At 39.4% G+C, this 26,070-nt stretch overlaps 1 protein-coding gene across 31 annotated transcripts in view; it reads left to right on the top strand.

Annotated features, from left to right (window-relative positions):
* The first annotated feature begins 536 nt into the window (after positions 1–536).
* TCF4 (transcription factor 4) overlaps positions 537–26,070 on the top strand; it is a 381,881-nt gene continuing 356,347 nt past the window's right edge. For 8 of the 31 annotated variants that reach the window (XM_086373559.1, XM_086373562.1, XM_086373557.1 and 5 more), the window contains exons 1-3: positions 2,263–2,419; positions 3,395–3,486; positions 5,142–5,214. In XM_086373559.1, coding sequence (XP_086229685.1) covers positions 3,415–3,486; positions 5,142–5,214 — 145 coding nt within the window. In that variant the 5' untranslated portion in view covers positions 2,263–2,419; positions 3,395–3,414. Of the gene's footprint in view, positions 1,108–1,780; positions 1,970–2,262; positions 2,420–3,394; positions 3,487–4,572; positions 4,678–5,141; positions 5,215–26,070 lie in introns of those variants that run through there. The other 23 variants (XM_086373549.1, XM_086373545.1, XM_086373547.1 and 20 more) reach the window with 6 other exon arrangements.

Genomic DNA, 26,070 nt, shown 5'->3' with positions numbered 1-26,070 from the left:
GTGGAGACTTCCTGGACTTCGAGTTCTCTTTGCCAGGAGTCTAGAAAAAGGTGGGACAGCGGTGGTGCAGGTGAGGACCCACATCCCTCTCCAAGGCCAGCGAGCTGCTCTTGGCTCATCTGCCTGTTTCCATGCCAGCCAAGCCTCGCTAAGAGGACCGGCTCCACATTGAGGGAAGATCAGACTTCGGTTTTCGTCCAGGAGGCCGCCGTGCCCTCTCCCGGCCTCCCTCTCCCAAGTAGCCCTCAGGGGATCCGACTTCTTGAAGCCAGTCTACGGAGTTTCATTCCTTCATTTCTTTAGAAGCCAGACTTTGGGGTCAAAGAACAGAGAAGGGCAAGAGCTAGGAACAGGGAACAGCGCGCAGGAGCACCGGGCCTCTGGCCTCGGGTACCCTTGCGGTCCGGCAGCACGCGCGACGCCCACCCGTACCCCGCCGCCCGCCTCCCTTCCCGGAGGAGGCGTGGCCCGCACGCGCCGCCATCTTGGAGGCCTCTCTAGGCGCTCTGTTTACTACTCTATGGTCGCCCGCTCCCGCCCCGCCCCTCCCCAGTCATTGTCTGGAGGAGCCGCGGCGGCCGCAGCGCCTTCTCTTTATAAGCCCGCAGTGCCCGGATGTGAATGGATTACAATGTATCTTTCAGGGAAACCTATTATTATCAATGTGACTCCACGGGGGAGTCAATGGTGATGATCAGGAGGAGGAGGAGGATGAGACACCTCTAAACTTGGAACAAGTTTAAGACTTTATAAGAGGAGAAGAAAAAAAAAAAAAGCCAACAAGATTTGTCTGAGGAAAAATTATCACTATCCTGTGTTGATATTTTTTTATAAACAATAAGAAAAAGTTGTTGGATTTTTTTTTTTAATGATTTCTTTTTGGGGGGAGGGAGTTTTGTTGCAGTTTTATGGTGGAAAATGCAAAAACCAGAGCCAGGTGCATAATCTTGTATTCTGTGGATATCCCTGGAACAGAACTGAGTACCAGTTAAAATACTTTTTTGGGGGATACACATGTGAGATACTCAGTACTTGCAGAAGATTTTTGTCTCTCTTTTTAAAGTCACTTTCCTTGGAATATTGTGAGCATATTTGTGGCCACTTAAGGTAACGTTACAATTTGCTGTCAGAGTAAACTGTTTGTAATTGAATTTAATTTTTAAAATGTCGATCCCAGTGTTTTATTAAAACAAAAGGAACAACCTATTAAATAACTGCCAATGGGAAAAAGTGTGTGCATGCGTTTTGTGTATGTACTCGCACATCTAGCCATAACAGTGTTTATAGAATGTGTATTTTAGCACACGTTAAAATAGCGTCTGTTGCATATACTGGGTGAAGCACGCTTGTTATTACAAAACTGTAGAATTATGCAGCTTAATTTTTATCCTAAAAAGTGATGTGAAAAAGTATGTTTTAAGAGCATGCAGGGCCTGTGATGATGGTCAGTGTTGAATGAAAAACTTATCGTGCTGGCGAACGGGTACTTAGCGTGCCTAGGAACTCAAGTGTAAAACAAAACATCTACCCTCAAAAATTGCCTTTTTTGGGGGGGCGAAGTTCACAGCTATACTATTCTGTGACTTAAAAGGGAGGGGTAAAAAAAAAAGTATGTAATTTAGGTTTCGCCTCCCCCCCCCCACCAACGCAGAACTACCGATAGGAAAATCTCCCCCAGTAAAATGTCGCTTGGTTTGTATCTGGTAAAGAAAAAAAAAAATATTGTTCCTCTTGGCAAAGTCTTTTTGCATCACGTGTATTTGCAGCCTAGTATAAAGTTGCTTTACCGTGTGTGGATGTGTGAGTGAGGGGGAACGGGAGAGTCAGAGAAAGAAAGAAGTGAGGGGACGTAAAGTGGAATCCGTTTCAAAGTGTGCCTCGGCTGGATGAAACGGGCAAAAAAAAAAAAAAACCCAACCCTGAAGGGTGCAGGCTTCAGATTGTAACTGACGATCTGAGGGAAAATGAGGTGCTCGGTGAAATTTCGTTTGTTTTTTTTTTTTTTTGGCGAGGCGGGGGAGGTGTGGAGATGATTTTTTTTTCTTTTCTTTCTCGGGGGTGGGGTGGCGGCGGGCGGGCGGGGGGTCCGCATCCCAGCCAGCCCGACCCGCGCGCGCCGCGTCGCCCCGCCGGAGCCGCCCCCCCACCCATTTCTTTGCTGAACTTGCAATTCCGTGCGCCTCGGCGTGTCTCCCCCTCCCCCTCCGCCCGTCCCCTCCCCTCCCCGGAGAAGAGAGTTGGTGTTAAGAGTCAGGGATCTTGGCTGTCTGTCTGCGGAGCTGTAGTGGCGGCGGCGGCGGCGGGGACCGAGCGGGCGCGGGCGGCGGCGGCGGCGGCGGCGGCGGCTGAGGCGGCGGGTAGACATGAACGCCGCCTGGGCGCCGGCGGTGCACCGAGAGCCCCTTCTCGCGCGCGGGCGGTAGGTAGCGGCGCCGAGCGCGGCGGGCTCGGCGGGGCCGGAGCGCCGGGCGGCGCGGGGGGCTCGGGCTCGGCGGCCCCGCGCGCGGCTCCGCGCCTCCGGCGCCGCGGGCGCCCGGTCTCCCCGGCGCTCCCGCTGGAGACACCCCTTCCCCTCCAGCGCTCTTCCCTCCCCCTCGTCCCTGCGCACCCCCCTCCTCCCCGCCCGGGCCCCCCCACGCCCTCCTCCCCGGCGCTGCCGCTCGGAGGGACCGCTGACTTTGCCAAGGGCCTGACTTTAATTTTTACAACCCTTTCTTTCACAAATTAGGGCGCTGGACAATTACAAGCCCCGACCCTCCACCGCGGGGCCACCCCCCCGCCCCCCGTTCTTTTCGCCGACCCTGTCACCCCTCCCCCTTTGGACGTGTTTTCACTCCAGAGACGCTCATCTTTAATTTCTTTATAGCTACTTTGAAACGCAGAGGGGAGTGGTGTTTGTGAGTGTGTGTGCGCGCGCGTGTGTGCGAGTGTGTGTGTGAGTGTGTGAGGGGGGTGGGGTGGAGGGTGGGGGGGAAAGTTGAGACCGGATCGTTCGGAGTAGTTTCTCTTTTCTCTGTGATCCATTCATTTCTCGCTCTACCTCCTGTTGCATAAAATGATGCGCTGAGGAGCGGCAATTTTTTTTTTTTTCCCTTTCCCGGATTTGGTTTTATAGTGGATGTTACCAGTTTTGATCGTCTTTTTGGAAATACAGTATCAATATCGCTTTTTTTTTTTTTTTTTTTGCTATTGCTGCCTATTCCATCTTAAAAAAAAAAAAAAAAAAAAAAAACAACCCAGCAACTCTCCTATCCCTCCCTCCTTTCCACCTTAATCCCACCCGCCCCCACGTCCCCACCCCAACCCCCCCACCCCCAGTCTCCAAAAATCCGATTGTGTTTTCTCCAAGGATTGGGACTGGATTTTCTGATTGCGGTTATTTCCATGTTTCTAGGTTTGTGTGATTTTGCTAAAATGCATCACCAACAGCGAATGGCTGCCTTAGGCACGGACAAAGAGCTGAGTGATTTACTGGATTTCAGTGCGGTAAGAAAGAACGGTGGAAACTAACAACAGCTGTAAAACAAAACAAAACCAAACCAAAAAACCCAAGCACTTTGAGCTAGAAACCAATAGAATCTGAAGGACAGGAATAATTTTTAATTGGCTGAATCCTTGGTAAACATGAAGGTCTTTTTGATAAGTTTTTAACTACAGTTTTTGGGTGTGATGGAGGATTCAGGCTTTTTTTTTTTCAGTCTGATTACTTGCTTTGAATTCACTACCCACCGAACCCCCAAATAATGGAGTCTCACCCCAGTGGAAGGGAAAAACAGACACTCCTAAAACTGTAAACCACCCCTTAACTTGGCCTTATCAGAACACTAAAAGTACTGGTATTTTGCGTGCTACTCTATTTACTTATTTATTTTTCTGAAAATGGAAAAGAGAAAATAGGAGACCTCAGTTGGCTCAAAGTTTTAAACATGATGGTTTGGAATCAGTAGGACCCTGCCTTCCTCCCATTTAAATCTTTTCCTGGGATTCTGAAAACTCGTGTGTATATGCTGAGCACACATTCTTTAGAAACCCTTTAGACTGTAAATTTCGTAGTCGGGGAGATCAGCACAAAGCAGAACTTACACACTTGTGGAGTTTTACGGCTGAACTTGGTCCTTCTCCATCACTTTGTCTCCCTTCCCCAAACCAAGTCCCAAGCATGTCAGGGGAATTAATTCATTTTTAATGCCAGATGAGTTTGGTGTCAGATGCATTTGCAAAGCAAAATGAAAAGAATCCACAAAACACACAAAATCCAAACCGCCTTCTAAGTGGGGGGCTCTCTTTTCTTGTTGCTGCTGCCGCTGCCGCTGCTGCTACTGCTGCTGTTGTTGCTGCTGCCGCTGTTCTAGACCTTCTGGAGAAATGGCTTTCGGAAGTTTTGCCAGGAAATGTAGCCCTAGGCAGCTTTTAGCCCCCTTTCTGCTTGCTGCACTTTCTCCATTCGTTCCTTTGCTTTCTGCAGGCTCTGACTCAGGGAAGGTGCGCGTTATCCACTAGATAACGTCGAAGAAGAGGGAAACCAATTAGGGTCGAAATAAATGCTGGAGAGAGAGGGAGTGAAAGAGAGAGAGTGAGAGTGAGAGAGAGAGAGAGAGAGACAGACAGAGAGAGAGAGGGAGAGAGTCTTGCTTCAAAATGCTCTCATGTTAGAGACGAAATGAGAATTTAGTGCAGGTGGCACTTTTATTTTTATTTGGGTTCACCTATGACAGGCAAATCCTATACGGGATCGAAATGGACATTGCCACGTTTATGGCCAAGGTTTTCAATATAAAATAAACAACTTTTTTCTTCTCCTTTGTAAAACTCGTGTCTTCTAGAGAGCTCACTGCCCTCCAAACTGAATCTTGTTAACATTGTGGGGACTGTGCTGTGGTTTAAAATGTAGTACTGCCTAGCTCTGGCGATTTAATGAACCTGAGGAAAAAGAAAGAGCAGAGTGGTAAAGAGGTGGGGGGGTAAGAGTGATTGGTAATATTGTACCTGTTTTAGTTTTAAGTTGGATGGTGATGTATTTTACTAAAATGAACACTTAGCATAAACTGTACGTTATATAGTGAGAGTATGAAAGGTCTCAGATGAGCTCTGAAGGCATGGATGTCTTCTTTTCAACAGTAATATTTCTTTGTTTCTTTTAGATGTTTTCACCTCCTGTGAGCAGTGGGAAAAATGGACCAACTTCTCTGGCGAGTGGACATTTTACTGGCTCAAGTATGTAAATTCTTTTCTTAGTGTGTAGTTAAATGTCCTTAGCTGTTTGTTCACTCATGGTATATTTTTGGCTCTGTTAAAGTGTTCTGCAAAAGTCATTGAAATTTTAGCCTGTAATGATATGGTTATTTCATTATCCGTTAGTAGTATAACTTAGGCAAAAACGTTATCTTTTGCAAAATTAAAAGTTTTTTTTTTTGAATCAAGAAAACTGTCTCAGAATTCTGTCACTTAATTTAAAAGCAATTTTCTAATACAGTTGTAATCAAACATGTGAAGATAAGGCAGTATTAACATGGGCGAATAAATTAATGTTTCCTTACTGAAAATAGAGGGAAAAATCTAACTTTCATGAAAAGGGCAGATTCCTTGTAAATAATCAAGTTTTCTGGGAACTATGTATAATTAACCCTTTAAAAAAAATGAGCACTTAATTTTGTAGATGAATGCTGCGTAGTAAACCATAGCTGTAAATAGACTCTTTCTAATCCAAGAGCTGAATATGAATTCATTTGTATTTAAAATATCCTTTTTGGTGCTTTAGCTGTTTTTCTCCCCCTAAGTATTTACTTGTGCAGTGAATTTTTGCTATGTTTAAAGTTACAAATTTGGAAGGACTTTTACATTTTATAAATGAAAGACCTTTGGCTGATGCTTTCAAAAGATGTTAGCGGTATTCACAAAGGCATCTGTGTGTGCAATGATTATCTGGTATCTAAGGAGGAGTTGTAATAGGGGACTCTCTGAAGGTCTCTTACTAAAAGTGAAAATATGCTATTCATTTAAAAAGTTATTTTTTTGTCCAGTGAATTTCATATCAGAAGGAGGCATACATTGTTGCTTGCTGTCCTTTTAGGTTCAAGGCTTAAATCCATTTATGCCTATTAAACAGCTATAGTATCTTAGGAGTTCTGGCAGTGGTACCTAACAGGACATTAGACAGAGTCCTGTTCTTAAGTCAGACTGGTAAATATTGACATCGTTCAGCTCTGAGATACCAGTGGAATTGTCTGTTAGCTATTGAAGATAATTTCACGTCTCTTAATATTCATTTGGTGCTGTAGCAATGAAAGAAACCTATTCATCTTTGTGATTTGTATAATTGGTATGTTTTTTCTAAAACGAATGGCTTTGAAAAGTTGCTCATTTCCAAATAAGTTACTTCTCCTTTTGCTGGCCCCATAAGTCTAAGGGAATTATCTCTAAAACTCGATTTATGAAATATGAGATGCCTCCTATACTTATATTTTTTTGGGGGGGGGAGTCCACTTTGATTAAAAGGACTCTTGACCATATGTTTATGTTTTGACTGTCCTGGCACCTGTTATATTTTTAATTTGGGACTTACTTTTTTGTTTGTTTTCATATTGTATCTTCCACATTTCTATATTGTGTTCTCTACACAGTTTTGAAGGAAAGATGAGTGCAAGTGTCTGTTGTAGGTAAATTAATTTTTCATGTTAGTGTCAAAAGTAACTTTATCTCTGACAGTAGTTTTCTTCAAGATTTTCCTTAAGAAAATGTGTATTCAGTTGAAATCTGAAAGTAGATTATGTCAGAAAGGCTCAGAGATAGACTGATTTCAGAGTCAGTGCAAAAATACTCTTTTGTACTTTTTGTAAAAGCTGACACATTTGGAGTAATTAAGTATATCAGTTTCGGTATGGTTTAATAAAGTAAGATTGATTTAGAAGCATGAAATTGTGTTGCATTTAAAAGACGACTGTGCATGTTGGTCCCTTTTCTGTGTTCACATTGGAATGAAGTCTTTGCTATGATGTTTAAATGTTCACAGAGTATAGGCTGGATGAGTATGAATATGTATTGATGAATTTTGGTAAGTGGTCATATATTGAAACTTACACAGTTCTTAAGACAGTATATCTGTATATATAAATCTGTCTTATACAGACAATAAATCTGTATAAGACAGAGACTTCATCGTTAGTGAGATAGGTTGTGATATTTCCAGTGAATATGCTCTGATTATTTTTAAGGTGTTGAACTTTAAGTGACTTTGTACCGGCCAAAGGTGTAGTTTTCAGGCCCATATGTTTACTTATAGGTAAAAAGTGTAGTGGCTATTTTGTTCTGGCGGCTGGATTGCAAATGCAGGGTATTCATCCGATGGAGTATGATGGGGACTGTAATATACAGAGTACAGATTGGAGTGTTGATTTTTCTCATCTGTCCAAGACATAGTAAGTGGCTTTGTTTCTACTCAGTAACAAAGCTAAGTCCCCTTTTAAAGCACCACACGTAAAAAAAAAAAATGAGGAAAACTGCATTTTGCCCCTTTCCTGAAAGGATGGACTAGAAAACTTTGGACTGAGAAATAATTTTCTAAATGTACATCTGGTTAATATCCATTGTCCCGAGCAAGGGTGCTCAGATAGCATTTTCATGGGTAGCTTTGAAACTTGGGTCCAGGGAAAAGAGATCCAAAGTGTAAGTGAACTGTTCATGTTGGGGTAGACCGCTCTGTTGCTTTCAAAGTGAGGCATGGTGATGTTTCAGGCTTCAAGTTCTCTGTAGCTGTGAGTTCCATTCATGTATAGGACGCTCCATCGTGATTTGCAGTGTGAGAATGGAAATAAAGTGTGGCCATGTTACCTTTAATCTTTCATTTCACAAACATGGTTTTCCCTACCACCTTAAGAAATGGTGAGGCTGCTAGGGAGAATGGAATGTAACCTGAGCTACAGCCTGACATTCCCAGGGAGCATTTTTCACATGAAAGGCTTTTGTCAACCCAGGAAAGGACCAGCCGTTTTTGTTTGATGTTTGCAGGTGTTCAGCAGAGAGCACTAAAACAATTCAGCCATGATAGTTCAGAGTGTGGATGACCTTAACAGGGAGAATTGGTGGGCTCTGGAATTATTTGTAAGAAATAGTTGAAATCTATATGGTGACTTCTATAAAGGGATTTCAGATCCATTATATCATTGATCTTAAAACAAGCTAACAGCATCCACATGGCTGGATGACTGGAAAATTATTCTCATTAAAAAGTAAGATGGCCAAGTTACCCAAAAGGAAAAAAATATGCATCTAGAATCTATAATTTATTGATGAACAGGGATTTAATTTTCTAATATAACAAAAATGCAGTTTTCTTTGGTCACCTTTGATTCCTTTATGAGCAAAAGATAAACGCACTAGCTTTGGCATCTTTTAAAAAGTGGTTTTAAAGTTGGGGCTCTAAAATTATCCATACTCAACAATAGCCCTGGTCACATCTGTTACAAGTATTTACACTTAGTCTGTGACGGATTCTACATCTTTCGCCCTCAGTTTAAAAGTTGAGCCTTTTCCCCCTGTAACTGTTTAGTTTTACTTAGGTGTTCAGCATTTGTTAAAGGTGCCAAATGAATGGGTGTTTTAACAATTAACAGCAGCAATAAAATACCACATCCCTGTCATGGTCATTTCTGGAAGCGAAAAAATATCTCTTGACATTCACACAAGTTTGTTCACCAATATCCACGTGACACCCAAATGACACATAAGTTTAGAAAATTCAGTAAGAAAAAAATATCGATCCAGTGGGTCGTTTTGTATTGTAGAGAAGAGTCAAATGGCCAGCATCCTGAATTAATTTCCATCCGTACAGTTTGAGTTCATGGTTATGGTGTGAAAAAAAATTGGTCTCCCCCAAAGGTATTTGTGGAGTAGAGTTATTTAATTGTGTGTGTGTGTGTCTGTTTTTAAACAGCCTTACTATTACAGTGCAGTTCATAATGCTGGTGTGGCTTTTTGTAAAACGAAGAATAAATTAACAGGTTAAAAAATAAGGAATGTGGTGTTAAACCCATTTCATTAGAATCATACAATTTTGGGGGTAGGATCCCCTTAGAAATACACAGCCCAATGCCTTCATTGTACATCCAAAGAAAACTGAGGCCCATGTTAAGAGGTTCTCAAGTGTGTGTTTATTTGCTATTCTAAAAAACAAGTTTTGATTTGCTGATGCTCTGTGGCCCTGCAAATCCTTTTATTGGAGTAACATTGGTTTCAGTACTATGTTTTTTCTGTAATTTGTGTTGCATAACAGGGTCTCAGGATTTGTATACTGATCTTTGTGCCTACAAATGCTTCTAAATATATATGTGCCCTTTGACTGTTTTTTAAGGTTTGGAGCTGAATTTTGGATCGTTGATCGTTCTGTTTTGCCTGATCTGGCCTGTGATTATTTGCAGGTTGTTAGATTGAATAATAGGGTGTGGATGGGCATGATACTGATGGAATTAAAGTGCTTCTTACTATGCCAAATGGTGTGCTATGCACTTTATACTCTTGTATTTTTTTTATCCTCACAAAAACCCAATGAGATGCCAGGATTACCATGCTCAATTCATAAATGAGGAAACCAGGATTCAGAGATGATAAACTACTTTCTTTCAAGGCAGCCAGGAATGAGTTAGGTTCTAAACCTAGATCTGTCTGCCTAGCTCCGTGTCTTTTCAAAGACACACACACACACACACACACACACACACACACGAGGCTTGGTGTACAATACTATTCCTGATCATTAGAATAGATAAACATTTTTAAAAAACATGTTTACACTAATGGTATAAGCCATGTCCATTATTTTTCCTGCTTTATTATCCAAATAAGCTAGCTTTGTAGTTTATGTGGGATTTCAATGTGACTTAGTATCTCTTTCATATTATTATTATTATATTTTTAACCAGGAAAATATAGTGGGTATTTTCAAAGTTGTGGCTTGGTTCTGCTGTAAATTAGCAATCTGCTTGGGTACCAGTAAAAATATTTTGTTTTCAATTTTTATGAACCTAGTCAAACCCCAAGTTGAGGTAACCAAGCTTGCTCTGTTAATATCTAAAAAAATGGTTTCCTATCTTTAACTGTAAAAAAAGTCTTAGAGTTTCTTGTTAGATCTTTGAAACCTAATTTTCCAGAACAAAAATCTTGAATTCTATCTGCATCCCTAAAATAAGTAACTTTGAAGTTAAGTTTTGATATGTCTATTACCAGACATGTGCTTAAAATGTTACATTTTCTAAATTCAGAAGGAAGAAGCAGTACTCTATTTGACACTGACTTAAGTAAATAAAATGCATTAAACAAGTGTAGGGATCCGAGATCTGTTGAGCCTGAAATGCTTCACATTTTTGACAGCATCAGCAAATTATCTTTACCCTACTATTGTAATGAGGAAATCACTTAAATAACAGATGAACAGCTAAGTCACATAAACATATATAATAGAACTATGTAATGAAAGTTTATGCTGTTAATTGCTCGAATCTGTCTTAAATGCTTAGAATCATGGAGCAGTCAAGACTGTCATATAAACAGTTTTGTTTTGAGCTTAAAATTATTCCTTTTTGCTTTCATCTGCTATGATAAACAAAGTAATTTTGGAAGCTTTATAGATCAAACATTTACTCCTAATGGTAAACTGCATTTTATATTGGAAGTTTGCAACCTCGTCCAAGGCAGAGAGTTGAGTCCTGGTGGCCCCAGGCCTGTGATTTTCAACTTTTAGTATTATGATGCCATTTAGGTCTGTTCCCATAAGCCAAGATAACAGATCTGAAGTTGTCTAATAAGGAACATGGTGTGTTTTGAAACGTTCTTTGGTTTACAAGTCTGGAACCAAAATGTTCTTGGCCAAACTTTGAGAACCTATATCTGTATGTTGGGTAAGTCAGATTTTGCACAGACAGAGCATCCAAATGAAGCTAGGTAGGAATAGGGAAAAAAAAATCCCCTTTTCTTTTTTTTTGTCTTTTATGACCTAATTTTTTATGCCCAGGTGTTCTTCCAAGTCAATTGGATGGTGCTGAGTATTGCAGAAAATAAAGTAAAGCATATCATAGGGTTTTTTTTTTTTTGGTTACCGGTTTCTTATTACTTTGAATAAAGTTCTCAAAATTGACCACCAAGTTTATTAGCTTACACGTGGGTTATCCATTTTCTAAATTTGTGCGCCCACTTAGACTCAGCAATAAAGTAGGCACAGGAATTTAGGTGGGTCCTTTTGAACCATATGTCTCTTAATGCTTATGAGAGTCGTAAGAGAAATAGCAATTTAATCTTTAGAGAAGATTGGTTAACACTTTTTGTACATTTTATATATATATTTTATATCAGGCTCAAAGGAATAGCAAAAGTATTGAAAAGCTTGTCATATTTACTTTCATTTCAGCAATAAATAAAGGCCCAGTTAATCAGCATATCAAATACCCAGGTGTGTTTAGAGTCAGTTTATATGGATGAATTTCAGGGCTGTAAGAAAGTATTTTATTTAAAGGTGCAGCCACTTGATTGTTCAAATGGCTGCTTTTGTACTTCTGTGTGACAATTAACATTTAATGAATGACTTTCTAAACTGCCATTGGTAGTAATTACTATATGTGGTTTATTAACTGCAATCCATTGTTGGGTGTGCCTGTATTGATTTGTTTTGCAAACAACCCTTCACACGTTCAGCACTATTTGTACATGACTTTTTAAAGAACATGTTTCGTTTGCTGACACACTGATATTGCCCCTAAATTTTTAGCTGACAAATGCCTCTTCGATGGTAATGATTTTTGATTAAATTAAAAGTTCATCTTTACAGCTATACAGATTTTGCACTTTGATCCCCAAGGAATCCCAAAGAAACTACACAATATGTTTTTTTAAGTAAAAGATTTATAGAAATTTAGACTTATCAGGAGAGTTTAGAGATGGTCTATGATTTTTTTAAAATAAAGAGCCAAGGTTTGGGAGGGTTAAATATCTTTTGCTCAAATCATACAGTTGGTTATGGGCTGTAATAGGACACAAATACAGATGTCCTGACCCGCTGGTCAGGGACCCCATGCTGCTTTTAATTAAGATTTGGACTCAATCCGTTGGTACCAACTGTATGTTTCTTAAGAGGAGGGAAACTTGTATGATCTTCCGTTTCTGAAAAATAATAAAAGTTCAGATCGTAAGAGATGGCCCTTGTAATCCAGGTCACTTGTCATCACGTGCTCTAATTTGGCTAAGGCAGTTGACGAATAACTGTTAAAATGTATTGTGTTATTAAAAATAACAAAGTAAGACCCCTGATTAAATATCAGGGCTGTAATTTAATCTTGGGGGTTCTGGCACCGTTCATAAACCATTTGGCTTTTTTCTGTAACAGATGACGTCACAATACAGCTTGATTGAGTTATGACCCTGGGTTGCAGGAGCACCTGCTTATGCCTCTTGACTTCATAGCATGTCAGCATCTCCATTACTTTTTTTCTTCTCTGACATTTTTAAGTTCGAACAGTTAAACGAGACTGATGGTAGGCATATAAACTTTCAGGCCCCTGGGAAAAGACCGTTTTCCCAATAAAACAGAGAAGGTGGTGGCAAAGCCCCATTACAGAATGCCTTTTAGAATGTTCTTCCTGGCTTTAATCTTCCATTAATTTAACCACTCCCTTTTGGGGTGCTTAGCTGAATTGCAAGGCATCCAAATGGAAGGTTTTGAATCTCGAATTGCTCAAGCCAAGACTTAACTACAAGGCATTTCCAGGACCGTTAAACTAGGGAAGACCTAGCTTCTGTGAAGGAAGATGTTGAAATGATAGCTGTAGACCCTCTATTTTTCTTCTTGGGTAAAATACTGACGAGCAAGTTGTGGAAAAGATGCACATTTGCATATCTTGTCAGTAATTACTTTTATTTCTACTTAAGATGGATACAAATGGGTAATGAATGGTTTCGAAAGTTCTGTTTTGTGTGTGTGTGTGTGATTATCTGGAGATTCATAGCATAGCATCAGTTTAGCCCCTCACGTTTTAATATAGTGTTGTACCATGTTGGTTGTGTCCATCTAGCCAGTTCGTTTTTATCTCCCCGTCATAATTCTTACTGATGGTTCGTCTAATACATCTTTTTAGTACATGCTATGCACACATCCCCTGTGTTAGCAATTACAGGACGTAGAGGGCTTTGTGGGAGCAAGGTCCTACCCTGAGAGGGATATATTTTTGACAGAAAAGCACATGTTTAATTAGTACTCAGTGCCCAGAAGGTGAGTGTCACTAACATGGTGGGAGTTTAGATAAAGAGAAGACTTACTTCTTTCTGGGGAAAATGAATAATGAAGGTTTCATTGACAAATAGAGTATGATTCTTGAAAGAAGAGGAGATTTTTTGACCTGGGGATGTTGGGGAGGATTTTATGTCAAGATCACTGTGAACCAGGCGTAGAGGAAGCCCACTGGGAAGGCTGGATGGAAGACAGAAGATTCTTCAGCTCAACACGGACTCAGTTGTGGTCTAGGCATCTGCATCACCTCCAGACAGACATTCCTGTCTTGAATGCCCCCTTTATTTTTCCTTTTCTGATTTTGAGATTTCCTTTCCAGATAATCCAGTTCCTTCCCCATATGTATATATTTTTAATGGCAGTGGCAGCGTGGAAATCAAGATTTTGATATTCTCAGTTTCAAACTCTTCCTGTTATATCATTCAGCAGTGGAAATTTTAAGCTAATTTAGAGAAAGTGATTTCTTTAACTGAATTCTGGCAATCTAGCTTCTTTTGCCATGTTTGCTGTTAAATAGCTATTTCATATTGGCAAAGTGATAGACCCTCAAAGCCTGCATCTTCAAGCTGGAAAAATAAAGTGAAACTCTCCAGTACACTTCAAGAGGGGTTTTACACTGTAGTTAAAAATATTTCCCAATTGCAGAACATCAGCATTATAATTTTATTATCATCACAGGCCATTACTGGTGCTGTGGCCCTAGGTTCAGAAGCTAGCAGGGAAGTGTGCTGATTATTATTGCCATATAATACTTTTGGAAATGCATTTAAAACACAGTCTCAAAGATATTGTCATCATAGCCGAAACCCATATAATGTTTGTAAAAACATTATGGAGTGGCCAGATACACCTCTGAATAAAATGTGTCAAAATTACATCACACATAGGAAAAATATGTAAACACCACCCTCTCCTTGAGTGTTGGGTAGTTCAGATTAAAATGTCTTTCTCTCTGTGACCTCCAAGTGTTTCAGTGTAACACACAATTCCAGTTTCCAGTTCAAACCAAGAACTCAAGTTCTAGTTGAAATTGGTGTAGGAAAAATTTATTAATGAATGACTGTATTTGCTATAGAATATAAACAAGATTTTTATGACAAAGAGAATGTTCTAGACCTAATTTACACATTAAAGTCAGTTCCAAACCTATGTCTTCCTCAAACTTAGTCTTCACTTTCGAACATAAGGGATTCATGTTTGGGAATATTTTGCAACCCTATGCCTTAAAACTCAGAGAGAAAAGCTTTTAGTCATCAGGTGGGTAATCATGTTTCAAGATTGAATCTACAATTTCATACATAACCCAGTTTTGCAATTTGGAAGGGAAGACTGAACAATGTAATTTCAATCCTTGTTCAAATAATTGTTCTTTGCTGTGTACCTTCTAGAGCTTCATTGTCTACTAACTGGTATCCCAAACCATGGAATGCTGTTCTGTTCTTTTGTGGGTGCTGTAATTCTTCATTTAGTTTCTAGTTTTCTTTTGATATTTAATTTCTCCATGATCTTGTTAGCTTCTTCTTACTCTTTCATTTGCCTTTCAGCCCATGTGGAACTATTTCTCTTTTACATGGATGTACATTTTGCAGTGTCCCACTTTAACATCCCTAGTAATTTTGGTAGAATTGGATCAGGTGAGAAGTAGTCCATTAGTACTTTAAATAATTTTACTTACAATCCATTATTGTTGAAGCTTTGTTTAAAGAATGTTGAAAGCTTCAGAAAAATGAAAGGAATGACTTACATATAGTTTGGTTTTTTTTTTTTTGCAATGTGAATATGTTTCGCTGAAATAGCAAGAGAATTATTAAGAATGGTTAAGTTTGATTTACTCGCTTGTTCATTCATTCAGTACATTTTTTTGAGAGCTAAGATTCAAATTGCAGTGTGAGGTACTATGGTGATATAAAGAAGAAAATATTTCAGTGCCAGTATTGCAGTTGGAGCATGGTGCTGCTTGCTGTCTTTGGGTGTAAGTTCTATATTGACTCAGTAAGAAAGTGCTTTTCAAATAAGTGATGTCAAAGTGTAGAAGCAGACTTCTTCCAAGGATACTTTCAAATAAGCTAAGTATAGAGTAACTGAAAGATAGTCTGAAAGATTGAAATCCTGTGTACACGGGTACTGCTACTGCTAAGTCGCTTCAGTCGTGTCCGACTCTGTGCAACCCCATAGACGGCAGCCCAGCAGGCTGCCCCGTCCCTGGGATTCTCCAGGTAAGAACACTACATGAGTATAAAGGTGGGGGATGCATTTGAATGATTATGGAACTTGGACTTTGGAGAGTATTATGAATGTCTTCTCAAATTTGGTACCAAAGACTTGTTAGAAGGCAATGATAACTAGGCCCCATATATTTTTGTTGGGTTTTTTTTGGAGTGGAAATGAGATATCAGATTTGTAAATTGTACTCGTTTAATTCAAGGGCACTAGATACACTTTTATTCCCACACTTGAATATTTTTGATATTTGTTTTAGAATTTATATGCTAGAACTTACTGATTTACTTTTAAAGTTAAGAAAGTTTAAGTATCTACCATGTAGCAGGTACTATACTGGGTGCCAAAAATAAAATACTGAACAAGACTGGTATAGTTCTGCATTGGCTGAATGTGGGAAACAGACATTCACTGAATAACCAGGCAAAGAAAGGAGAGGTGGGAGGCATCAGAGGAGCTGTGATAGGGTGTCTGACCTAGTCAGGAGAAGCTTCCTGAAGCTGGCACACCTTGGATTGAGGTCTCAGAGGAAGGCGGGTACATGGGAGAAGTGGACTGGGGACCCGCAGGGCCTGGTGTTTGGGGAAGGGTGAGAGCTGGGCTAGAGCTGAGGCTCGGGACGTGGAAGGTAGGGGCCAGATCATGCCAGGCAGCAAGATCGGGAGACTTTGCAATTTCCTCCCATCAGCTTTGTGCCTGGGAGACCTCTGGCTGCAGCCCGGAAAACGCACCGCAGGGGCAGTCAGTGTCGGTGGCCCGAACCGTGTGTGGTGAGATTTTTGCAGAAACCAGGTGAGAGATGAGGTTGTTAGGCCTCCAGTGTGGGTGGTGAAGGTGGAGAATGGGCCGTAGGCCTTACTTGGAATGTGTAACTTTAGTCCACTGGGGAGCATTCACAGTATCATTTGCGTGTGTGTGTGCACATGAGAAACTTTTTATAACCTGAATACTTGAAAATTGACTATACATCTTCTAATGGAAACACTGAGACCTCATTCAGCTACCACATGCTGTTGACTGCCTTTTTTGCACCCAGACACCACAGAAGTGCTTTTTATTTTCTGAGAAAAGTGGAAGATGGATTTTGCAGTTCTGTTGTGAGAGGATGCAGAGCTGGGAGTAGGAGAAAGAGACCAAAGGGACTCTTCTTATTTAATGGTTTTCGGTAACGCACTAGTTAGGCTTCTGCTAGCTTAGGTTCTGATTGTTCAGTTGCTCAGTTGTGTCTGACTCTCTGCGATCCCATGGGCTGCAGCACGCCAGGCTTCCCTGTCCTTCACCATCTCCCGGAGCTTGCTCAAACTCCTGTCCATTGAGTCGGTGATGCCATCCAACCATCTCATCCTCTGTCGCCCCCTTCTCTTCCCGCCTTCAATCTTTCCCAGCATCAGGGGCTTTTCTAATGAGTCGGCTCTTCGCATCAGGTATTGGAGCTTCAGCTTCAGCATCAGTCCATCCAACGAATATTCAGGACTGGTTTCCTTTAGGCTTGACTGGTTTGATGGTTCATTTCAACTTGTGGAATTGAGTCCATCGCATACTTGGGGATCAGGTATCAGCACATCACCACGATGTGGCTGAGCATCTTTGGTGAACTCTAGGAGGGTGGTCAGATTTGGACCATATTCCATCTGAGATGAAAATGCTGTTTACCTGCTTGTGTTTTGTCTGAGGCGGCCATGGGGAAAATCATCTGGTAGCTTTGGATTAGCCACAGAATGAAGCTTTCCGCTCTGAGACCTCCTGGTGAATCTTCCCACTTACCCTTTCCCTCTGACCGTCTCACTCCTTCTCTGCCCCCCTCCCTTTGTTTTCTCACGGATGTGATGCTTCACGCTTGGAAGTCTCCTCTCAGCCCGCCAAGTTTGTTAGTACATTAGGAAAGCCGTCACCCTTCTTGCGGTATACTCATGGTTCAAAGTGAAGGAAAAAATAGTTATTTTTTCCCCCTCCTTCTCTCTTTCCATCTTTGCTTCAGGCCTAGCTGGTTAGAGCACGGGGGAATGGGTGAATGTGGGCTGGACCCTGATGGCCACGCCAGTGAGTGATTCTTGGCCCCGGGACCCCCGGGCTCTGCGTGTGCTTCTTCAGAAGGGTGCTGAAGTGGAAGGAGTGAGGTCCGGAACCCTCTGCTCTGAGCGGGAAGCTCCTTAACACACGTGCCTGGAGCTCGTGAGCTAGTGGGTGATGTTGATGCAAGTGGACAACATTCACGTGTTGTTCCTGCCTCCTGGGGAACTCCCATCAGCATCTAGGCATACCTTTGTAACTCTCAGTTTAAAAGAAAAATCGAACGAAATACAATCACTTTCCTTTTGGCGTGGGGAGGGCGCACAGGGTGCTTGGTAGCACTTTATTATTTTTTTTTGGAAAGAAAAATTGTAGAGTGTTATGGTTGACCCCTCTGTGCTCCTAATATTTCATAATTAGAAAGACAACAAAAGCATAATAAGCCAAACACAAACTCCACCTCTTACTCTCTCCACTGACCGGTCCTCTTTCACAGCAAGAGTTGTTGGCTGTTGTCTACACTGGCGGCTTCTGTATCCTTCCCTTGCATATACTTTTCATTAGCCTTACCTCAGCCCGGTATTCCAAACACATTTTACCTTGTAGTGTTTGACACCTGCAGAATAATACATGTAGTGTATGTGAATTATGAAGTTAAATGATGGCGTGAGGAAGACCTGGGGACTTCCCACTCACCGTCAAAACTGGAGCATCATCAGAACCTGTGGGTTTCTTCCTTATCCGCCTTCCCCCATCTTGCTTGCTAGAGATAAATATTCTGTCTTTTTTTAGAGTAGCTTAATGACACGTCTGTGTACCCCTGAACAGCGTGGCGTTTGGTTTCACTTGGTGGAGGGTTAGACGTGTGCTGTCAGTCCTGTACCATCTTGTGCTACTCGCTTTTTTCACTTGGTGTCGTGCGTTTCTGATCTGTCCATGTGGCTGTGTGTGGCATTAGTTCATTTCCACTGCTGGTGAATATGCCTCAGTTTATCTATGTATTGTCCAGTTCGTGAACCTTTGGATCGGTTCCCATTTTTTGAGACTACGTATTTTCCTAAACACCTCTTGATGTGCGCTTGGTCATCTCTTTTGCTGTCTTGGATATCCGTGAGTAAACCTCCTAGGTTACAGAGTCATGCAAATGTTAAGATAACGCCAAATTGTTTTCCAGAGCTGTTACCCAATTTACACATCCACTCACAGCATCAAAGATTATTATGGGTACATATTGTTGTCCACTTTTGGGGTTTTCTGATTTCTTAGTTTGTATCAATCTGTGTGTGTGTGTGTGTGTGTGTGTGTGTGTATGTGTGTTAGTCACTCAGTTGTGTCCAACTCTTTGCAACCCCATGGACTGTAGCCCACCAGGCTCCTGTGTCCATGGGATTTCCCAGGCAAGAATACTGGAGTGGGTTGCCATTTCTTTCTCCAGGGGATCTTCCCAACCCATGGATTGAACCCATATCTCCCTCATGACAGGTAGATTCTTCACAGTTTGAGCCACCAGGGAAGCCCCTTATATCAATCTAGAGGTTATAAAATAGAAAATGTATCTCACTATGGTCTTAACTTGCATTTCCTTGATACTTAATGAGGTTAAACATCTTTATATGTATTTATTTATCATTCATGTTTGTTGTATAGAATCTTCCCTCCTCAGTTTTCTATTGACTCTGTTTTTTTTTTTTTTCTTATTGATTTGTGGGTATTCTTGATATGTATGTGGATAATAATTCTTTCTCAGTCATGCATGCTGCAAATACTTTCCCTTATTTTATGACCTGTCTTTTGACACTCCCTATGGTATTTTTGATGAATATAAGGCCTTAAATTTAATGTAGTCATTTCTTTTCCTTTACCTTTTCATGTTTTGTGTCATGGTTGGAAAATCCAGCTCCACCTCAGGGTCATGAAGGTATTCTTTTATATGTTTCTTCAAGAAAGGATTTCATAGTTTTGACATCTACATTTAAGTTTCTAATACAGTTGGGATAGATTTTGTTGAGTGGCAGGTAGGGCTTTTAATTCTGCTTTTTCTTAAATATCTTGATACACATTTGTTCTAGAATCATTTATTGAGAAGTCTGGCCTTTCTGGAGGCTTCCACAGTGCTGTTTCTGCAATACTGTGAGTTTCTGTGTTTGTAAGGGTCTTTCATTCTGAGTCCTTTTTTTTCTGATCTTTTGGTCAATTTGTGTACCCATGCCCCAGTGCCACTTTGTAATAAGTTTCGTGCCACATTTTGGTATATGGTAGTAAGGTCTTTTCTCTTCTGCTCGTCCTATATGTACATTTTACTTTTAGCTATTTGGAGGCCTGTCTTCTTCCACAGAAATTTTAAAGTTAAGTTTGCCAAGGTCTTTCATAAGCCTCTTAGGGATTTTGTTCATGTTGCGTGAGATCTAATGATCAGTGGGGGAAAATTGATGTATTTTTAAGGATGATTATCTGCACTCACGTATCTCTTCAATTCTTTAGGTTGCCCTTAATATCTCAAAGTTTAATAGTTTTTTTCATGAGGTCATGTATATCATTTGATGACATTCTTCAGTACCTTATTTTTACTGCTATTGATAATGGTATTTTCTTTTAAATTAAATAGTCAAATTGTTCCATATATTTAATATATACATATACACACACAATTGATCTTTGGGTATTGATTTCATAGTCAGCCATGTTGGTAAATTTTCTTACTGATTCTAAAATTCTCTTTGTGCTTTCATTACACTTTTTTTGTATATTCATATTGTGTGTGAATAATGAAAGTTGTTTTTCTTTTCATACCCCTTTCAAACAGATGTATCTGTTTTAGTTTGTTTTCTTTTTCTTTTCTTGTCTTACTGTGCTACCTAGGACCTCAAGTTCATTCTTGAATAGAAATAGCAATATTAGGTATCCTTGTCTTTTCCCTGATTTTCACTGTTGACATTGATGACGGTATATATTTCATTAAGGAGGGTCATTCTGTGTATATCTTGCTTAGAGTTTGTGAGTGGTGGTGTTTTTATAAATTTTTTTCCACATATATTTAGGATTTAAAAAATCTCCTTCAACCTGTTAATATTGTGAGTGATATTTATATTTTTCCATATGGTAAATGCCCTTTGGATTTTTGGGATTTGTTAATGTGATTGATGTGTTTTTATTACTGTTTAAAAGTAATATCCTGCACTCAGTTTTTTCTTTTCTTTAGTATCTTGCATCTGTGCTTATAACTAAGATTGATATATAATATTTCTTCTCACTGTCCTTATCTGGCTTTAGCTCCGAGGTTATCCTGGCCTGTAAGACAAATACAGCAGTATTTTCCCTCTGTCATCCCTTGTAGAGTATGTATAAGTCTCAACTAATCTGTTCCTTGAAATTAGGTAAAACTTGTCTGTGTAACAACTGAGCCTCATGTGAGAAGATTTTAAAGCACTGATAGAATTTTCAAATATTTAAATATTGAGAATGAGAATTTTACTTTCTTTTTCAGTAGTTTTAAAATCATATATTTGAATAAAATTGTATACATAATGGATTTAATATTTCACATTTCGTGTAAATTTTAAATTGATCGCCATAAAGTTGTGTATGGTATCCTCTAATTAGCTTTCTAATCTCTACTGATTCTATAACTAAGTTTGATTTTTCAGATTTTCCTAATTTTTTGGTATGTTTTCTTTGATCAAGATCACTAGACATTTTTTTTATGTATTAGTCTTTACAAAAAAAAATCAGCTTTTGGCTTTGTGGATTATTTGTGTGTGTGTGTTTTCCTACTTCATTATTTTTTAATCTTTACTATTGCCAGCTTTTTATTTGTTTTGGTTTTATTCTGATTTTTTTTTTAGCTTAAGTTCACCACTTAGCTCGTTGTTATTTTTTTTAATCTAAGAACTTAAGGCTATAAAAATGCCCTTTAAGTACTGCCATTAGTATATATTCCATAGGTTTTAGTATGTAACATGTTCCACTAGATGTTATTTGTAAATATTTGAAATCATTTTCTTCTTTGATTCTTGCACAATTTATTGATGCCTTGAAAATTTTACGAATGAATGTTATTTATCTTTTTATTATTGACTTTGAATGTAATTTAATTGTTGTCAGAGAACTGTTCCATGTGACAACAGTTCTTTGGTTCTTGTGAGACTTGCTTTATTGTCAGTTTTAATTAATCAGTTTTCATAAGTGTTCCACTGTGTGCTTGGGAAGATTGTGTATTCTTTTATTATTGAGTTGAAGGATTTATGTGTCCAGAAATTTAAGCTTGTTAATTATGCCTTAAAATTGTCTATACCTTTACAAGAGTTTTTTTGTTTTGTTTTGTTTTGTTTTGTCTGCCTAACATTTTGTCATTAAGAGAAGTGGATTGAAATAATCCTTTATCATGGTGACTTTGCAGATTCTCCCTGTGTTTCTGTTTTGGCTTTGTACGTATTGAAATTGTATGCATTCAAGTTTAGGATGACTAGGTCTTCATGGTTAATTAAATGCTTTATCCACTGTATATGTGGTCATCCTCTTTCTACCATTTTGTCTTATCATCTATTTGGTCTGTTATTAGTGTAGTTATCTCACTTTATTTTTTACTAATATTCATCTAGTGTATCTATTTTTAACCTTTTATTTTCAACCTGTCCTAGATGGTATGTTTTAAGTATTCTTGCTACAGATGAATTTTAATTTTAGTCTAATCAGATATCAAAGGACCTAAGTCCATTACTTTTTTGTATATTTTGGTTTATGCCTCTTACAAAGATGATGCTGTGAATATGCCTGTTGGAATTGTGTGATGTAGTAGCTCTGTGATTAATGTCATCTAAATCTTAAATTTTGATTTGTATTGCTTCTTATACATTTCTTTTTTTCCTCTTATTCCTTTTAAAGTATAACTAGTTAGTATTTCTTTTTTTTTTACTCCATTTTGCCCTCTCATTCTTTGAAATTTATTTGTTTTTTTTAGTGATTCCTTTAGATTTTACTGTGCATAGTCATCTGACAGTCTAAAATTTATAATCTTAACTCTCCTTTGAAACAGTTTTAGCACCACAGAGGAGTTCTTTATATCACTCTTTTATCTACTTAGAGTACTTTTGTTTGGAACTTTAAAATATTTCCTGCAAATTAGACATTATTCTTATCTTAGCATTATAGACAGTGTTTAGATTTACTTGTTTAGTAATTTCTTTGCTCAATAGTTTTTGGCTTCTTTGGCATTTGTGGGATCATTTTATTTGATGAATATATCCTTTAGAAGTTTTTTGGTATAGGAATGTTAGAGCCCAAGTCATGTATTTTTGTTTTTCCAAAGTGTCCTTATTCTTGTTCTTGAAAGATCGTTTTGCAGGGCACAAAATTTCAGGTTGACGTTTTTTTTTTTTTTTTTTTTTACTTAGATGATTTTATTCTAATACATTCTGAATTCCATTGGGGTTCTTGGGACCTCTGCTGTCTATTCAATTGCCATTCCTTTCTAGACAGCTGTCTTTTCCCACAGCTTTCCTTTCTCATTTTGGTATTTAGCAATTTAGTAATGCTATTTCATTAAACTTCTTAGCAGTTTTTAAGAGAATATTCATGTATTTTTGTTGGAAATTCAATATCCCTATATCACTTTTCTGCTCGTGTTTGTTTGGTTTTCTGCCTCTCTTTTGCTGACTGCTCTTCTGCCTGAACTGTAAATTGAATCCCTTGAGGATCTTACCTGGACCCTCTTTTCCTTCTCTGCTGAGAGGCGGTATGGCACAGTGCTTCCATCTGGAATCATATTGGGTTGGTTATCATCAAGTTATTAGCAGCATTTTCATATTGTAAAGTGGGTAAAAACAGGATAGTTGGGAGAATTCAGTAAGGTAATACTTGCCATGCCCTTGACCCGTATCCAATGTACAGTAGGCGGTTGGTACATTTACTTTCCTTCTCGTGTATATTTTCTTCCTGAATCATCTTTGTTTCTAAGCGACCAGCTCTCATATGTATTGCTGTAGTATCATTTGCATTTCTCAGTGTCAGTTTGTAGAGTCAGCTGTCTATTTTATTCAATTTCCTCCTCTGCCCTTACTCTATGTCTGTCTTCTGTATCTTAGGAATGGCGCTCCCATGCACCTAGTTGATTAAACTGAGATCTGAACACATTGGCCCCTTTATTTCTCCCCATCTAATCATCGTGGAGTTCTGCTCGCCACCTCTACTTTGACCAGTTGAAGTGAAGGACTGTCATTTCTTGTCTGGTATACTCTAGGAGCCTCCTGACTGTATTTCCACTTCTTCCTTGAATCTGTTTGGAAGCAGTCAGGGTGAGTTTTTTAAAAATGCCAAACAAAATAGTTCACCCCCCATCTTCAGTATTTTGCACTGTTAGAAACACTTTCAGTGTTATAGACTGACTTTTGTGCTCTTTAACATATCCTAGACGTGTCTGTCCAGCCTCCTTCGGATCTTGTTTCCTATTGCACTCTGTATTTAAACTACATTGAATTTCTTTTAGGTTTTGGAGTTTGACAAGTTTTCCTTGATTCAGGGCCTTTGCACATGCTCTGGAGAACCTTTCCTCTCATTCTTTACCTGACTAACTCCATTCAGACTTTATCTGAAAGACCATTTTCTCAGAGAGGCTTTCTTTGATCTGCTAATCTAAGTTAAAATTTATTTTTATTCAACAGATTCTGGATTTGATTAATAAGTGATTCAGTAATCATATATATGTATTAAAATTTGAATTTACTGATTAAGAGGAGTGATAGTTCTATGAGATCATGCTTATTTTAAGTTTAGTCATAGTATTGTCATTGGAAACCACTAAACGTTTTTTTTGTGTATTTATCAGATTTTCAGAGTCACATAAATTTCTGATGTGTCCGTGCTAAGCTGCTTCAGTTGTGTTCAACTCTTTGCGACCCTGTGGACCCTAACCCACTTGGCTCCTGTGTCCATGGGACTTCCCAGGCTAGAATACTGGAGTGGGTTGCCGTGCCCTTCTGCAGGGCATCTTCTCAACCCAGGGACTGAACCCGCGTCTGTTGCATCTCCTGCATTGGCGGGCAGGTTCCTTACCACTAGTGCCATCTTTGAAGCCCTGAATTTCCCATGACTATAACATTTTTTTGGCATTGTCACATGTATTTTGCATGTAGATAAAATATCAGCCCAGATTAGGGACGGGAGAGTTCACACTCATGAGGCCCTCTGATGCACTGTCCCATGTAAAGCCCTGAAAGCTAACCGCTGAGGAAGAAACTGTGGCTCAGAGGATCCCCTGCGTGCTGTCCAAGGCCTTAGAGGTAGGGAGAGGGAGCCTTGGTTTAGTCCAGCCATTGGAGCTGTAACGGGGGATTCTGCACCTCTGCCTTATTTCTTCTTTTGCAGACTTCTAAAAAATTTCTGTAACGAGTAGAGGTTGCAATGTTCTTAGACATGTATCACCTCACATAGTATGTACATCAGGTTCTGGAGGGAGCTTGACGTTTTCAACACTTCATTATGGATCAAGCTTTTTATTCACTAACTCTTCTATTCCCCAGAGCATCCCTCTGATGTCTTTGAGTGGACAGCTGATGAAAATTAAACAAAGAACAATTAAGTGAGTTCTCTGAGAAGTGACATGGTGGAATATTGAATTATTGTTGAATATTTTTTATTAGCTGGAGAAGGAGAAAACATAGAAACTTTTAATTTCAGTAGTTGTGTCTGTCTATTTTCTGTCTGGTTGACTGGCTATTTATTTTTTAAAAAATGTAACTATACAGCTGAACCTGGATTTTATGGATATTATTCTTAGGAGAAGGCTAAGTTTTGGTGTTTTATTTTTTGAGGTCATTCTTTATAAAGAAGAGTATTAACTAGATAAGTGTTCAGTTAGTATTTAGTTAAGGCAAGGATCAAGAAGGTGGAACTAAAATTTGGGGACCGTTATTGGGTGAGTTGGATTCTTTGGGCCAAGTAGGGGCAGGGCATCCTTGGCCAGACATAAGAGGAGACTCTGTGGAGGGTTGCATTAAGTGCCGGTGAACTGATTTTTCTCTCCAGAGCTTTCCCACTGCCGTTTGTGGCTCGTGCCTCCTTTAATAAATATTTTGGGCTTTGGCAGGACATTTTGATTCGAATAAACATTTTGGTATTTTGATTTTTTTAAGATAAAATTTAAAAGGAAGCTCACAGGAGTATTCAGACCCTTACGTTACGGGTTTTACCATTTTACCTCTTACATGTGTGCTATCTGAAAAAGGAGTTTTCCTTAAAAGAAGAAATCATTCTTTAGACCTGGAGAATAAATACATGTTTCTGAGACTAGAATGGCATAGTCTCGAGCAAAGGTTAGCAAATTCTTTTCTGTAAGGGACCAGCTAATAAATGTCAACTTTGTGTGCAATATACTCTCAGCTGCAAGTGCTAAATTCTGCTGTTGTCGCGGTTGTAGCTGTAGGTAACCAGTAAACCCAAGAACAAGACTGCATTCCAGTAAAACTTTATTTTAAAAAACAGGCGGCAACTGGATATTGGTAGGGTTGGGGAGGACATGGCTTGCAAACTCTGTGTGCTTAGTCGCTCAGTCTGTCCAACTCTTTGTGACCCCATGGACT

Source organism: Bos grunniens, chromosome 24, assembly GCF_055505025.1.
Source record: "Bos grunniens cultivar Pamir isolate PY7600 chromosome 24, Bosgru_T2T1.0, whole genome shotgun sequence".
NCBI classification, from domain to species: Eukaryota; Metazoa; Chordata; class Mammalia; order Artiodactyla; family Bovidae; genus Bos; species Bos grunniens.
The sequence above is the reverse complement of the archived record's forward strand: the minus strand, read 5'-3'. Positions and strand labels throughout refer to the sequence as shown.